Raw genomic sequence first — 15196 nt, 5'->3', positions numbered from 1 at the left:
CTTGCAAACACGCATGTAAACTATAACATATACGATTCTTGTATCAGTATACTAATAATTCTGAAATCAATTCAGAATTAAGAAACTCTAGCTCATATATATTATCAATCACCATGTTAATTAAACAAAACATAATAAGATATCCATTAATAGCGAAAACATGGACAAATTATAAATTTGGGTTTAATCTACCAATTTATAATGATCAACCCATAATGATCAACCCGAGAGAGATGTCACCAAATATGTCCACTTGAATATAAGTTGATCATAAATCAATAACCATTAAAGCATCAATAGCCTTATAAGAAACCAATTATCCAACAACTTTGAGCTTACTTTTGCCTCGTACCTGTTATGCTTAAACAAAGCACCACTTAAAATAAAATTTATCTTAATTTCAAGCACATGACAACAAGTGATCAAAGAAATTAACGCACTAAATTTAATTTAAGTAATGAGACAAATAATGGTCACTCATATACCCATAAATAAATCTAATTTAAACAATCAAATTGACTTTTGCGTCTACTCACAAGAAAGTATGAAAATTGAAGAAAACTGCTTTAAGATTGTTATCAATCTTGTATGATACAGACATTATTATATATATATATATATTGAATATATAACTAATTCACAAGAACATTGCTAATTCTTAAATCACATAAGCATATAAGAATTAACAATTAAATTAGAAGAAGGGTTTGAGAAAATAAACAGAGATTGGATTTAATCTCGAGTGCAGAAAACTGTCTCCTTAAAGCAGTTTTCTCTCAGCGAACTTGAACTGAGTCCGTGTTTAGCGACCTGCTTCCCAGGATAAAACGAGATACTAGTATAATCGATAGATCGAATATACTCTCAGCGAACTTGAACTGAGTCTGAGAACTATCACCGAAATATTGGAAAAATTTAAGACTAAAGAGACCGAGAATGAAAAAGATGACTCTTATTTCCTCGACTTAATAAAACTGGTGCCCTAAGACTCTATTTATAAAGAGAGACTTGAAAGGACTTGTTTTTCTTTTCGATGTGGTACATGGTATTTATAAGAAAAACTAAGAAATTGGTTTGTGCTACTCTCGATGTGGTACAAAACCACTTTTCATATTAAAAGGTAAAACTTTGGAACATCAGTTCTCATTCACCTTTTACTCATTTTGAGCGTGTAAATATGCGTTGGAATCCCCTCGAAGAGGAGAATACGTTCCAATAAATATACACCACTAACACATAATGTGCCTCACTCATATAGAGTCTCAAAATGATTCACAACTTAGTCTAAAATACTAAGTTTGTTCAACACCTTGCACTATAGACCTACTGGTGCCTATGGTCCTCTTAAATCACACGTCGTTTTGGATGACAATGTCTACTTTGCCACCGAAGCTCTAGATGATGGTGACCATGATGAATCTGTCTTTTCTTACAATCTAAAGCATGGGTCCTGGAAGGTTTTGAGTACTTCCCCTATTGATGGTTGCTACTTTGATCTCCACCCGGCTTTCAAATCCCCTGTCATCCCTATTGGTGACATGCTCTTTGGGGGATTTTCATTATACCATCCTTCCTTGCACTCCGTCAACTACACCGTGGCTGCATCTCCAGGATCCTGATGCACAATCCTTCTTTATGAGACCAACATTGGATCCTGAACAAAATTTCTCTATGGAATCCTCTCGTTACCACCACTACTTGGATCGTCGCTCTGGAGTCTCACACTACTTGACTGACCTGCGCGCTGCGCACTTCTCAAGGTAAAAATGTATTGTGCTTCGTCTCTTACGGGTACCATCCTGCATCAGAGGAAGCCATGGCCCTCTTCAACTTTTTTAAGATCCCTGGTGATACTAACAAGGATCCTCATGCCCCCCTGTCCCCCTCGAGAAAGAACTATGGGATGCTCGTTACCAGGGGCGGACACACCATAAGACCATGGGTGGCCATGGCCCCCCGCCACTTTCCCCTGATACCATAACACCATTACACCTTATTCATCAGATAGTTTGTAGAACACTGATATGGCCCCTCCCATATGTCTGAATATATCCCATACATAGACACAAAACAACAACATTAAGACAGAGAAAGCTCACTTATAAGTTTACACGAAAGCAGAAATGTCAATTCCACGCTTTTAAAAATACTATATTTATTTGCTTCAACTCATTTGATATAATATTAGTACTGTGCTATACTGATATAATACTAATATAACTGTTTTCCTACTATATAATATTATTTTTTTATGTCATAATTTTTTTAGCCCCCCAGGTTTCATTCCTGCGTCCGCCCCTGCTCGTTACACTTGTTATTATGCAAAACAAGTGGTTTCAGGGTCTACAGTAAAGTGTTACTTCGGGTCAGAGTTCATGCACAGCAAACTCTTCCATATATCAACCGACAGGCTTCTTGTGTATCCCGGAAAACTCATTACTTGTTTTTCTTACTAGCAGGCGTTTTACTTGTTGTTTGGCTGCAAAAAAAGTGTTATGGAATGTGTGAACCTTATGTTTAGGTGATCAGTGATTTTGTTTGTTCAAGTACTCTAACTTTTATTGTGTTTCCAAAACAATCTAGACAAAAAGACTGGTTCCACACCATATTTCACCATATTTGATGATACTTCTCAACTCTTGCCCTTGGAATCCAATTCGGCATTTCTAGCTCTTGTTATCCTTAGTACACAGCATCTCTAAACACTTCTTGTGAAACAATCTGATTGTATACTACACTAAGTCTTAGTTATACTAGTAAGGTGAAAAGCTCTGCTAGTAAGTTTTTGGTGCACGCTGAATTGCTGATAATCACACATTTGCAATATGCTTATGTTTCAGAAATCTTGATGAAAGTGAATGGGCTTCTAAAACCTTATATACCAGAGAGACAGTAGCAAGTAGTAACGTCAAACATGAGAGACAAGTATTAAGTAATCCAAGATAACGAGGTTGAAACAAAACATACTTTCTTTATAGAGTTATTTGCAAAATGCATCCCCGGTTTTGATCCAAATGCCCTATATTTTATATAACTGCACTTTGAATCTCCTAACTATTTTTGTCGCGACAAATTGCACCTTTTTTATTAATTTTGTTAAAATTCACAGGGGTATTTTAGGAAATTAAATTATTTAATTATTTTTAAATCTTTAATTAAGGTTTTAACCCTCTAAACGATACATTCTGAAAAAAAATTAAAGAATGAAAGTTGTAGGGAATGAAAATATCTTCCTGAAATAAAAAGATTCAAAACTGAAATATTCTTTTTTATAATTTTTTTTAATAAATTCATTAAGTATAGATTTAATTTAATTTTGGTTTCGTAAAATTTTTGATAATTTTTTAATGTTATTATTTTGAAAAGATTTTTTCGTTCTCTACAACTTCCGTTCTTTAAAATTTTTTGAAAAGTATCATTTAGAGGGTTAAAAAGCTTAAATAATAATATAATTATAATTAAATATTTTAATTTCCTAAAATACCCTTGAGAATTTTAATAAATTTAAGGAAGAGGGTGCAATTTGTCGCGCAAAAAATAGTTAGGGGATGTAAAATGCAGTTATATAAAGTATAGGTAAAAAAACGCATTTTGGCCAAACAGGGGATGCATTTTGCAAATAACTCTTCTTTATAACAATCAATATTTTGTTTTGTGGCCTTTGGCATTGCTGGTAGACCTCCGAAACTCTTTCTGGAATTCAATACTATCCATTTGTCATCGTTAGTACCTCGGCTTTCCTTACGTGCCATGACTCCTAGATCAATTGAATTGTGAATGAGAATCAATTAATGTTCATGGCTAATATGATCAAGCTTCGTTGTTGTCATTGAAATCTAAGTGTTGCAAGTTGTTCTGAGATGTTTTAACCCTATCCATTCTTTCAAGATGCAATCGGCAAACATCATGTTTTAGGTCTTTAGAAAACTTATCTCTCGTCTATTTGCCTAGTTTAAGATTAAGTGATCCTCATTCGCCTAGAACGATTTCTACACACTCACGAATCAGACATGAAAACAAATCAAGAATTTTCTTTCAGTCAATTGATTTTTCTGCATTAAAATGTGTTTCTAGCTAATTAGCAAAGTACATTTGAGCTTCTGATCTTCTAACAAGAGAACTCCAAAGCACCATCTAGTGCAAAAAGTTCACAATTTAAACAATTTCTACATTGACATCTATCCTCGCAACTTTTATTGAGTTTCACTGTCTTTGCTGTTGCCTGTGAAGGTACTTTGACTTTCATCCCAATTTGCACAGCAGGAGGCTTCACACCGTCAGCCAAACTCTTTCTCGTTTCCATCACCACCCATCTCTCAGTATCCATCGTTGATGATTCAAAAACAGTTTTCCATGGAACCTCGGACTTTCCCAGGAGTTGTGACTTGCCTGTTCTTCCGAAAAATCTAATTACGCTCCTCCACCTAAGTTCGAAGACCAGAGTGCCTTTCAATAGCATGTTGCTCATAGTCTCTTTGGTTCCAAAACAATCTAGAGATAAAGACTGGTTCCACACCATATTTGATGATGATATCTCTCTGCTCTCGAATCGGACTTTATTCTTGTCTCCTGCAGACACATAGCATCTTACAAACAAGCTCCCCTTGGAATCCACTTCGACATTTCTAGCTCTTGATATCCTTAGTTCACAGCTAAAAGCTGTTTGATCCTGAAATTTATCCATGTGTATGTAATAAAAATGTTGTCTATGTATTTCTTTGTATACTTGTACTAGTAAAACAGAGAATATTGGATTTGATGGAGAAGTTGAGGAGAGCAACGCTCTATATATAGAGGAATTAATGCATGCACTTGAAGATTGGTTTTAGCCACATGACTATTCTTGGATTTAAAATTTATCGAGTATCATCTTCCTACCTTTTTTTTACAAGATTTTGCTTTACAACAATTAGTATAAAATGGTTCATGTGGAGTGAAATGCATCGAATGAGATATTGACAAGGACTAATGTGAGGAGATATAAAATAAAAAGGCACCAAGTAGATATCCTGAAGTTATTGTGTTGGATATGATAAATATTTTTGAAGACTGTCCAAGGTTAAATTGATAGATAATCCTTGTAGAGCTGTAGTGGGGATCTATGAGTATCTTATCTTCAAAGTTATACAAATTAAAGCAAGATGACTTTAGTGATTAACAACAAGATCATGGCTAGGTTTATACGGCTAGAAAGTACTCATGTCAACTAGATGCATACATGGTCAGAAATATACAAGCATCTCTTGTGAAACAAGCTGACTGTATACTACATTAAGTCTAAGTTATACAGTTGGAGCAGCTATTGACTGTATGTGAACATAAAAAAAAAGGAATACTAAAGAGACAAGAAGTCTTCAGATTAAACCAAGTTTAAATTCATTATTACATTATACTAGTAAGGTGGAAAGCTCTGCTAGTAAGTACTGTTTGGTGCATGCCGAGAATCACATACTTGCATTTTTTTTAAAGTTTCAGTTATCTTGATGGATATGGCTTCTCGAACCTTGTATGTATACCAGATCATAAGTTGATAAGTATAAACGCTTTATAGAGACCTCAAGTTGACACATAATATGTAGACTCTCCAGTGGAAATTTAACATCCGTCGTAGTCTCTCCGATACGTTGTTTACCTAGTACTGTTGAGCAAGAAATGGCCTCATATTTGATGATACAAGTCAAATGGCCAAGAGCAGGACTAATGTAGTGATGTTGGAGAGAAGTTTCACAAAATAGTTGGAACTAAAATGTAATGATGTTTCTGGATTGTAACAATCAAGTGCTGTGGCCAGAGGGACTTAGTTTGAAGATAGACAAAGTGAAAGTTTGCAAACAGAACTTGGCAAAAAAAGGAAGTTCGCAAACAGAGGCATTTCATCACAAAATGGGCTTGTTCAATGTCTACTCCTAATCTATTTGGGCTTGTGGCCCAACGGCCCCAACCTGATGGTAATAATGTACGAATGCCTTTGTATTCCTGAAAATCACCGATGCTATTCACGATCTTCTTTATTCTCATTTCTTTTATTATTACTAACGTGAATGAAGTTCGTGAGATTATCTAAAAATATTTATACCACCGAATTATCTTATATTTTGATAATTGTGTACATATTTAGTTACATAACTTTTTACTTTTTAAAGTTCATATAAATTTAATTATTTTCTTTTTTAGCACAAATATATCTGAGTGTATAATTACTTGAGTCAATTTCGGAAATTTTATACTATTTATCGAAACCAACATTTCTTATACCCATATTTATCTCAGAAGGAACAGTAGTTTCGTTATATAGAGAGACAAGTTTAATGGACCTTAAGAGATTAAACCACTTAATTAGTACTGTTATAGCCAAAATTTGGTATTGGATCATCTCGGATCAAATACGGGTCAATTGGAATTGAATTGGGGCAAGAAGATGAATAATTAGGTTTTTGTCTACATTGTATGAAGCGAAGACGCGCCCTGTATATGTAGGATGCGTCCATGATTGTGTAGGCTGTATTTTGGGTTGTCATGTAAAGAGATGAGGAGGAAGATATTGAAAGGAGGAGGACGCGCCCTGATAAGTAAAAATAATGGGATGAGTTGTACAGGTAATAAGGTTGTCATGCAAGGAGAATATGTGTATTTTACAAGGGGAGGACGCGTCCTGCCTCCTGGAGATGCACACTTTGGGATGGTTGAGCTTGTTCTCATTCAAGACAAAGCAAATAGAGATACTTGGAAGATATAGCAATATATGGAGTTCGTAGCGTCAGGATGCGCCCAATCGTTCAGGACGCGTCCTATGTGTGAAGAATGCATGATCAAGAGTAAGTTTAAAGCAAGACAAGCGTGGAAGGAGCAATGGAGGATTATTTTCACTAACATATTTGTTGCAGGTACTCTTTGAAGAATTCCCTCCTTGAGACGGTCAAGGAGGGGGATGTCCGTGAAAAGCTTGAAGGCCTCCAGGGGTATGTCTGATGATTGAAGGCCTCCTCCTGTATTCAACGAGTGTCCTCGTTGGGGATGCGGGGTTAACTTTGGTGTGTGCTTTGGGAACTCTGTTCTTGTATTCAACGGGTGTCCTCGTTGGAGAACTTTGGAGTCATCCTGCACTTTGCACCCAAGAGTTTGGGATCACCTGTCCTGCTATCTGGTGGGTTATCCTCATTCGGGGGACAGGGACGCGTCTGGCATTTGGGGTGAACCGTGGCTATACCTGCGTTCGTAATTCAAGGGAGATAACTGTAGCGGAATGTTATCCTTGCGCAGGGAGATGCATTATCCGTGAAGTCCTGCGATTACAAACGAGCCTTGGGCCTTCGCGGTTGGGCCTCATAGTTGGACATTCCTAAAGCTAGCGGAAGATGGATTCTGGACCGGGCCTGATAATAAGAAGTCTAAGCCCATTAGATTTCTTGTTCCCCAAGAACTACGTGGGCTTGATTCCCTATAAATAGGGATACGTAGACAAATTGTAAGGGGTCGGAAGCGAGAGTTATAAGGAGCCACCACCAACCCTAAACAATCTCAGCCCCCAATTTATCACAACCACCACACTCCGCTCACTTTTCAGGCGAAGAACCACCATTGTAGATCTTGATTCTGGCGACGAACCTCAAACTTTGTTGATACCAAATTCCTCCGTCAACAACTACTCTACTCAAAGTGACATTTACATACTCAATAGTTATCGTCCCACTCAAAAATCTTAATGTCTTTTAGAGGATTTACTTAGAATACTTTAGAATTAAAGAATCACGTAAAATACAACATGATCTTTGTGGAGTGAAGCGCAACAAATATTAAAAATGACATGAGTTTCTTATTGTTACGACTACTACAACTAAAAGCACGAAGCATTAGCGACTATAATAGACGTGGTTATGTTGCATTACACGCTAACAATGCATATAAAAATTCAACAGCACAACAACAATTGAGCACAACAACTGAAGAGTACATTACAAAAGCACAAAGGGAAATTTAAGTTATAATATGAAGAAATAAAGGGGGTAATATATTGGAGGAGCAACTACAAACTAGTGTATACAAGGATACAGGAGTTCAATTACTTGTAAATTCGCAGGAGGCACTATTTTTTCGAACCTCCGAAGAGACCAACATAGTAAAGCTTAGCCAAAACAAAGAGTTGGTGAGTTGGTGATTGAGGTCTTGTTTTTAATACGGGAAGATCAAGCTGTGTATATAGGAAAGTTTATTTTGTCATGGCTCAATTTGAGTATTTCAAAAATATTCGTATGATATTTGTTAATGGTTGATAGCTCGTGTGAAGTACGGGCCGAAATCAAAATATTAATATTAAATAATAATTATAGATATTTTTTCTAAATTATAACTAAAATATATAATAAAATAAAAATTATACGATTATTACATTTATTCTTTTGAAATTATATATAATTTTAATTAACTCAAATTTTATTAAAACAACAAACTCAATATTATTATGATTATTTAAAAAGACATAACTAATAATTTATATTGAAACTTTAGCCAAGTAATGAGTAACACGATTGGCAGATAATTTAACAAAACAATGAATCAACATTACTAAGTAATTGCATATTAGATTTCTTATTATTAGTTGAATTTGTGTTGTTATATAATTTGTGATCCCATATTTTATTCTAATAAAATATTCTTTATGTATGTATAAATTTGTATTTGATGTTAAAATAGAAATCTATAGGTAAGAATCTACAAAGCCCGTGTTAAGCACGGGCCGAGATCAAAATATCAGTATTAAATAATTATTATAAAAATGTATTTTAAATTATAATTAAAATATATAATATATAAAAATTGTACGATTATTACAATATTCTTTGAAATTATATGTAATTTTTCATTAACTCAAATTTTATTATAACAACAAACTCATCATTGTTATGTATTTGTTCAAAAAAGCATAACTAATATTTTATATCAAAACTTTAACCAAGCAAGCAATGAGTAACACAACTGACGGATAATTTAACAAAATATTAAACCAACATTACTAAGTAATTGCATATTAGATTTCTTATTATTAGTTGAATTTGTGTTTTTATATAGTTTGTGATCGTATATTTTTTTTCTAATAAAATATTCTTTATGTATGTATGTATAAATTTGTATTTGGTGCTAAAATAGAATTATATATGTTTGAATCTAGAGATTATAATGTATATACGATTCCGTTTATATAAAAACAATATAAATATGTGGTATATAAGACACGGTAAAATATTTTATATAGAATTATAAGTCATATAGGTTTAAAAAAAATGTTGTATTTAGAGTTATAGTAAGATTTAAAAAAGGGTAAAATCAAAAATTCGTGAAACCGAAAAGGGGTGAAAGCAAAGTAATCCTTAAAAGATGGTTTCCCTTATTAATAACAACTAGCCTAAAACATGTGCGATACACGGTTGTTTTAAAAAAAATATTATTTTATAATTATTTTATATTATTTTTTAAAATATATGTTTTTTAAAGAATAAATATGTCTGAATAAGTATGGCCGAATATATTTCTTTATTATATTATAGTGACTAATTTTGATATATGTTATAAGTTATGTGTAAATCAAACTAATTATTATTTTAGTTTAAGACCAATTATACTAACCAAATCAAACCAATTTTTTTCAGTTTTGATATAATTTGTTTAAGTTCGAATATATGTTATAATTTATTTTATCTCGAAAAAGTATAAATTATTTAGTTTAAGTTGATCTAAATATTTTTTGATTTTAATTTTATTTTATCGTTGAATAATTGTAAAATAAATTTATGGGTAATTTATGACATACACCATAAATAAATTGCCCTTTATAATAGATTAAATTTGCGGCATACACCATCTCTAATAGATTGCCTTTTCAGATAACTTAACAAAATCTTTAAGTAAAATAATAATTAAATAAAATAAACAATTAAGTAGTTAAAAAGGGTAATTTATTAGTTATTAGTGTTTACAATATTATTATTCTATTTTATTAAATAAGCATGTCTGTGATATTCAGAGAAATTTTTTTAATTGAGAGAAATAAAAAAGGTAAACTGTTATAGTTGAAAATGATTTTTATTTCTTTTTCTATTATAATTCGATTACCTGTAAAACTTTTAAGTAAAGGAAGGGTAATTAAGGGTATACGTACCAAAAAACAGTCATCGTACCAAAACTTTCAATGTTTAGTCTTTATATAATAATAATATATATATATATATAAAAGACTCCATTTTAATATTTTTAAAAAATATAAAAAAGAATTCTATGAAAATAGAAATATCCTAATTATAATATGATTACAACAATCTATATTTTGTTAAAAAAACAACATTGAACTGCACATGAAACAAAATCTAGGGGTGAAACCAAAATAAGGCGTCATCGTACTAAAATAAAACCAAAGTACCCATCAAGAAATAATTTAGAGTTCTGCGAAAATAATTGAATTGTAATCATTATATGGTTAAAACAATTTTATTATTTTTTAGGTGTGAAACCAAAATAAAGTTTTTATAATATCCATGTCATTTTATTAAAATGGAATTCCGTCAATAAATTAAAAAAATCCTAAATTATAATATTCCAATTTAAACACGATATTTTTCGGAATCCATTTAGTTGGGTCAATTTATAAAACTATTTATTTTAAAATATAATTAAAAATACGATTTAAACTTATAAAAGTAATAAAGAAGCATGGCTTATAAAATTCAAAAAATGGGTAAAAATAATACATATAAAATTATAAGTCATATGCGAATCAAAAATGATAAAAATTATACTCATAAAAAGTGAAACCAAAAGGTGGGGAACAAAAAATAAGTGAAACCAAAGTATAACTTAAAAAGAGGTTTCCCTTATTAATAAAGTATTAATAAAGGTTATTAATAATAAAGAAGCATGGCTTATAAAATTCAAAAAAATGGGTTAAAATAATACATCTAGAATTATAAGTCATATACTAATTAGAAAGAATTAAAATATTACACTTACGTTTATAATATGAATCATAAAAAATTAAACCAAAAGGTAGTGGAACAAGAAATAAATAAATCGCTTGTTAGAGTAAGTCCAATATAAAATGCAAAAAAATTATAGTTATTGTTATAATTTGGCACCAAAATATATCTTTTGATGCTAAAATAAATTTTGAAACCAACTATTTTCTAATTTACCTAAATTTTGTCACCTTTCCCTAAGTTTCATTTTAAGCACAACACCATTATCTCATTTGTAATAGTTTGATAATGTGAATATATGTATAAATGTATTATTGATTTTAAATTTAAAATCAAGAATACATGTTTGCATTCAAAGATAAAACTCTTTTGAAATTGAAATTTTTGAAATTTGATTTCAAATTATAAAAATAGCACAACTTCTAGTATTGTATTGAACTTACAAAGTTATTAATTACAGAGAAGAATAGTTCTTTACAGAATCCGACTCGAAGACAGTCATTACACAAAGAACACCGTGGAAGCAATGTTACTAGAATCCAAATGGGCAGGATCAACGAGTGTTTGCGGTTAATTTGATCGAACTTTGTTCTTGTACTCTGAGCAATTTTAAGTTCTTATGTTTTGTTTGATTGGGGTGAATAAAATGGAATGAAATGAGATTTTAAGTGGAAAATAATTAAATTTTCTAATATTTTCATTTTTTTACCTATTTCATTCCTAATACCTCAATTTGAGATGGAATGCTCCATTTCTTGTTAACCACATTTTCTTGATAATTCTAATCATAACAATTTTGTCCATCTAATTATTTTTTTTCAAATTTTCCCTCCAACTCCCGTTTAATTCATTTAATTACATCCATTCAATTCACCCAACCAAACACAACCTTAATTTCTGAATCAGGAAAATGAGCTTCTAACGTAGCTGCTTTTAGTACTGTTATTTTGGCTATTCGGCTAATCCGTGATTAATTTTCAGATCAGATCTCTCATTTTTCTTTTCTTTCAAGTCAAGTTTACCGTTATCCATTCTTTCAAGGACTTGTGTTATGAGCTTAAAACAAATTAATAGTCACCAGCTAGCAAGATTGTTTTTGATATTTATATATCATTTTGAAGATTGTACGTTCAAGGTTAAATCGAAAAATAATCCTTATAAAATTGTAGCGAGGATTTATATGAGTATCTTATCATCTAAATAATATAAACAAAAGCAATCTAATGACAATTACAAAGTCATGATAGTAGGATACCGTGCTAGTTCTCTGCAGGATTAGTGGATGTTTGTGTATAAACTGGTCGCACATCTTATTATATAAAAAAAAATAAAATAATTACATACTTAACAATGAGAACATGGCTAGGTTTATGGTTAATGGCTAAATTGTAATCATGTAAAGTGAATAAATACATGGTCAGAAATATGCAAGCATACATTCTTTGTAAAATAAGTAAAGTTGAGTTATTTACTCTCTTTATTCGATATCATTAATACGCATAACATTATACGAGCAAGGTGGAATGCTCTCTATATATAGCAAAAAAAGAGAGGGTGGAATGCTCTGCTAGCTAGTAAGTCTTCTCTGCTGATAATTTACACACACTTGAAATTACTTTAAGTTTCAGTGATCTTGATGAAACTGAATGGGTTTCTCGAACCTTAAAATACCAGATTGCAACCTAAGAAGACTTTAAGGAGACCCCAAGTTCACACAAGAAATGCAGAATTCCAAGTTTAGTAGAAATGCCCAGGACAATGTAGTGATTATGTTGGAGAAAACTTTGGCAAACTAGTTGAAACAAAAATGGTACCAACTTGATATAGAGAGACGCAAGTAATAAGTTGGAAATATAAATCATAGTAATAATTTCTTTAAAAACAATCAAAAATTTGCATTGCATACAACTGTAGTATACTACTACATCCTAACTATGAAGATCCTCCTTTCTAAAAGAACTCCAAAGCAGCATCCAGTGCAAATAATTGGCAATTTAAGCAACTTTTACATTCACATCTATCGCCACAACTTTTATTTTGTTTTGTGGCCTTTGGCATTGCCGGTATAGCTCCCCCAATTTTCATTCCGATTTGCACAGCTGGAGGCTTCACACCATCTGGCAAACTCTTATTCGGATTCATTACAATCCATTTTTCAATATCAAGTGTTGATGATTCGTATACAGTTTTCCACGGTACCTCAGCTTTTCCTACGAGCAGTGACTTTCTTGTTCTTCCGAAAATTGTAACTCCACTCCTCCATCTTAGTTCAAAGACTATAGTTCCGTCCCGTAGCATATTGCTCGTAGCCTCTTTGGTTCCGGAACAATCTAAAGAAAGAAATTGATCCCACACCATATTTGACGATGATACTTCTTTGCTGTCGAATCGAACTCTTTTGTTGTTTCCTGCAGACATGTAACATCTTACAAACAAGCTTCCTAAGGAACTAAATTCGACGTTTCTGGCTCTTATGATTCTTAGCTCACAGCTGAAAGCTGCTTCATCTTGAAATTTATCCATAATAAATAATATAGATGGGGTAGTTGTTTATATTTGTATATGGTAAGAGTTGAAGAGAGTTAGAAAATGGATGGAGTTGCTGTGTTCTATACTTCTATATATAGTGATAGAAAATGCATGCATGCATGCACACCTTCAAGATTACTTTAAGACACTTAATATAGTACTCATCGATCGTCCCACTCAAAAATTCTAATGTCTTTTAGAAGATGTTGCTTTATATTAAAGAGCCATGCATGTGTAATTATACTATATGATTTTTGTGCAGTGAAGCGCACCAAGTATTCAAAAATGGTTTTGACAAGGATTTGTGTGATTATCATAACCGGTGAAGAGGCACTTGTTTGATTAGTACTGTTAAGTGCCATTCATAAATAATTAATAGTTTATAAATCATCGTCCCACTCAAAAATTCTAATGTCTTTTAGGAGATGTTGCTTTATATGAGTTTTGTGGAGTGAAACGCAATAAGTATTCAAAAATGATTTTGACAGAGGATTTGTGTGATTATGTTAAAGATGAAGAGGCACTTGCTAGATTTCATGAGATTGTTAGCGCTTAATTTATTTGATGTTTATAGATTGTCAAGCTAAAATCACTGGATAATCTTCCTTGTAGCTAGTGGGAGTTTATATCATGAGTTCCTTATTCTTTTAACACACAGTGTATGAAAAAGAAGCCATAAAACACAAATAGCCAAGGCTATAACTACGTGGTTATGTTGCATTACACGTTAACATTGCATTTAAAATTGGACAGTACATCAACAATTAAACAGTACATAGCAAACACACGAGAGCAGTTTTGTTATTATATCGTTATTATAGGAAACTTATGGTGTTACATATTGGAGGACCAACTACCAACTATGAGATCAAATGGTAGTATATTAGCAAGAGCCATTATTGTTTCGAATTTCCCAAGAGACCAATCTAGTAAAGCTTGTTTTGTCAGGGCTCAGTTATGTATTTGTAAAAATATTTTAAATGATATATGAAGTTTAACAATTGTACGGAAGGATAATGCACCTGAGAATTTGACTCAGAGTCACAGTCATACACACAAGTGAATCCACCACGACTAACCTCCCAAAATTTTAGATTCAAATTTATTGTGACGCTTTCTTATATATATATTTTTAGTCATGACAAGATGTAATCAGAAGACGGATGATAGAAAATGTGAGTAATAAGTCGAGACGAAAAGATTAAGAAGATGTCCTGAACATCAACAAATACGATGCTAACAAAGAGAAAAATCAGAAGATGCTGTCAAGCCATAATCCGAATTTAAAGGAGTAACAGTTGAGCATTACAGCAGGAATAGCAACCATAATTCAAAGTGGGAGAAATGAGTGGGAAGTTGGAGAAAAAAGGGGAAACAAACTACTTAATAAGTAAGGCTAATTTTAATACACAATGGGATATAATTGGTGCAACAATACAACACAACACACACACAACTCAAGCTCGCCTTATGCATTGAGAAGAACAGTTCGCAACACACTAGAACACATCATCCAAGAACAAAACACTACAAACACTTTGATAGCATTAGTCTTAGTATGTGATCAAGACATTGTATCATGAAAAACTCTTTGTAATCATTGTTAAACATCTAGTGGATCATATTTAGGTTGGGTAATTAATCCCAGCAGCGGTTTTTTCCCATTTACGGGTTTTTCGCGTCACCAATCTTTTATGTCATTG

The 15196-nt window shown here is 32.3% G+C and overlaps 2 protein-coding genes across 2 annotated transcripts; both read right to left on the bottom strand.

The window, feature by feature from the left end:
• Window positions 1–3972: 3972 nt before the first annotated feature.
• Window positions 3973–4738, bottom strand: LOC141673065 (uncharacterized). Its single transcript, XM_074479799.1, has one exon. It carries the CDS (start codon window positions 4682–4684, stop codon window positions 4109–4111), a length of 576 nt encoding a protein of 191 aa, XP_074335900.1. The 5' UTR covers window positions 4685–4738; the 3' UTR covers window positions 3973–4108.
• Window positions 4739–12914: 8176 nt separating this feature from the next.
• On the bottom strand, window positions 12915–13382 carry LOC141674596 (uncharacterized). Its single transcript, XM_074481307.1, has one exon. The coding sequence runs from the start codon at window positions 13380–13382 to the stop codon at window positions 12915–12917; it is 468 nt and encodes a 155-aa protein (XP_074337408.1).
• Between the last annotated feature and the right edge of the window lie 1814 nt (window positions 13383–15196).

Source organism: Apium graveolens, chromosome 7, assembly GCF_009905375.1.
Source record: "Apium graveolens cultivar Ventura chromosome 7, ASM990537v1, whole genome shotgun sequence".
NCBI lineage: Eukaryota > Viridiplantae > Streptophyta > Magnoliopsida > Apiales > Apiaceae > Apium > Apium graveolens.
The sequence above is the reverse complement of the archived record's forward strand: the minus strand, read 5'-3'. Positions and strand labels throughout refer to the sequence as shown.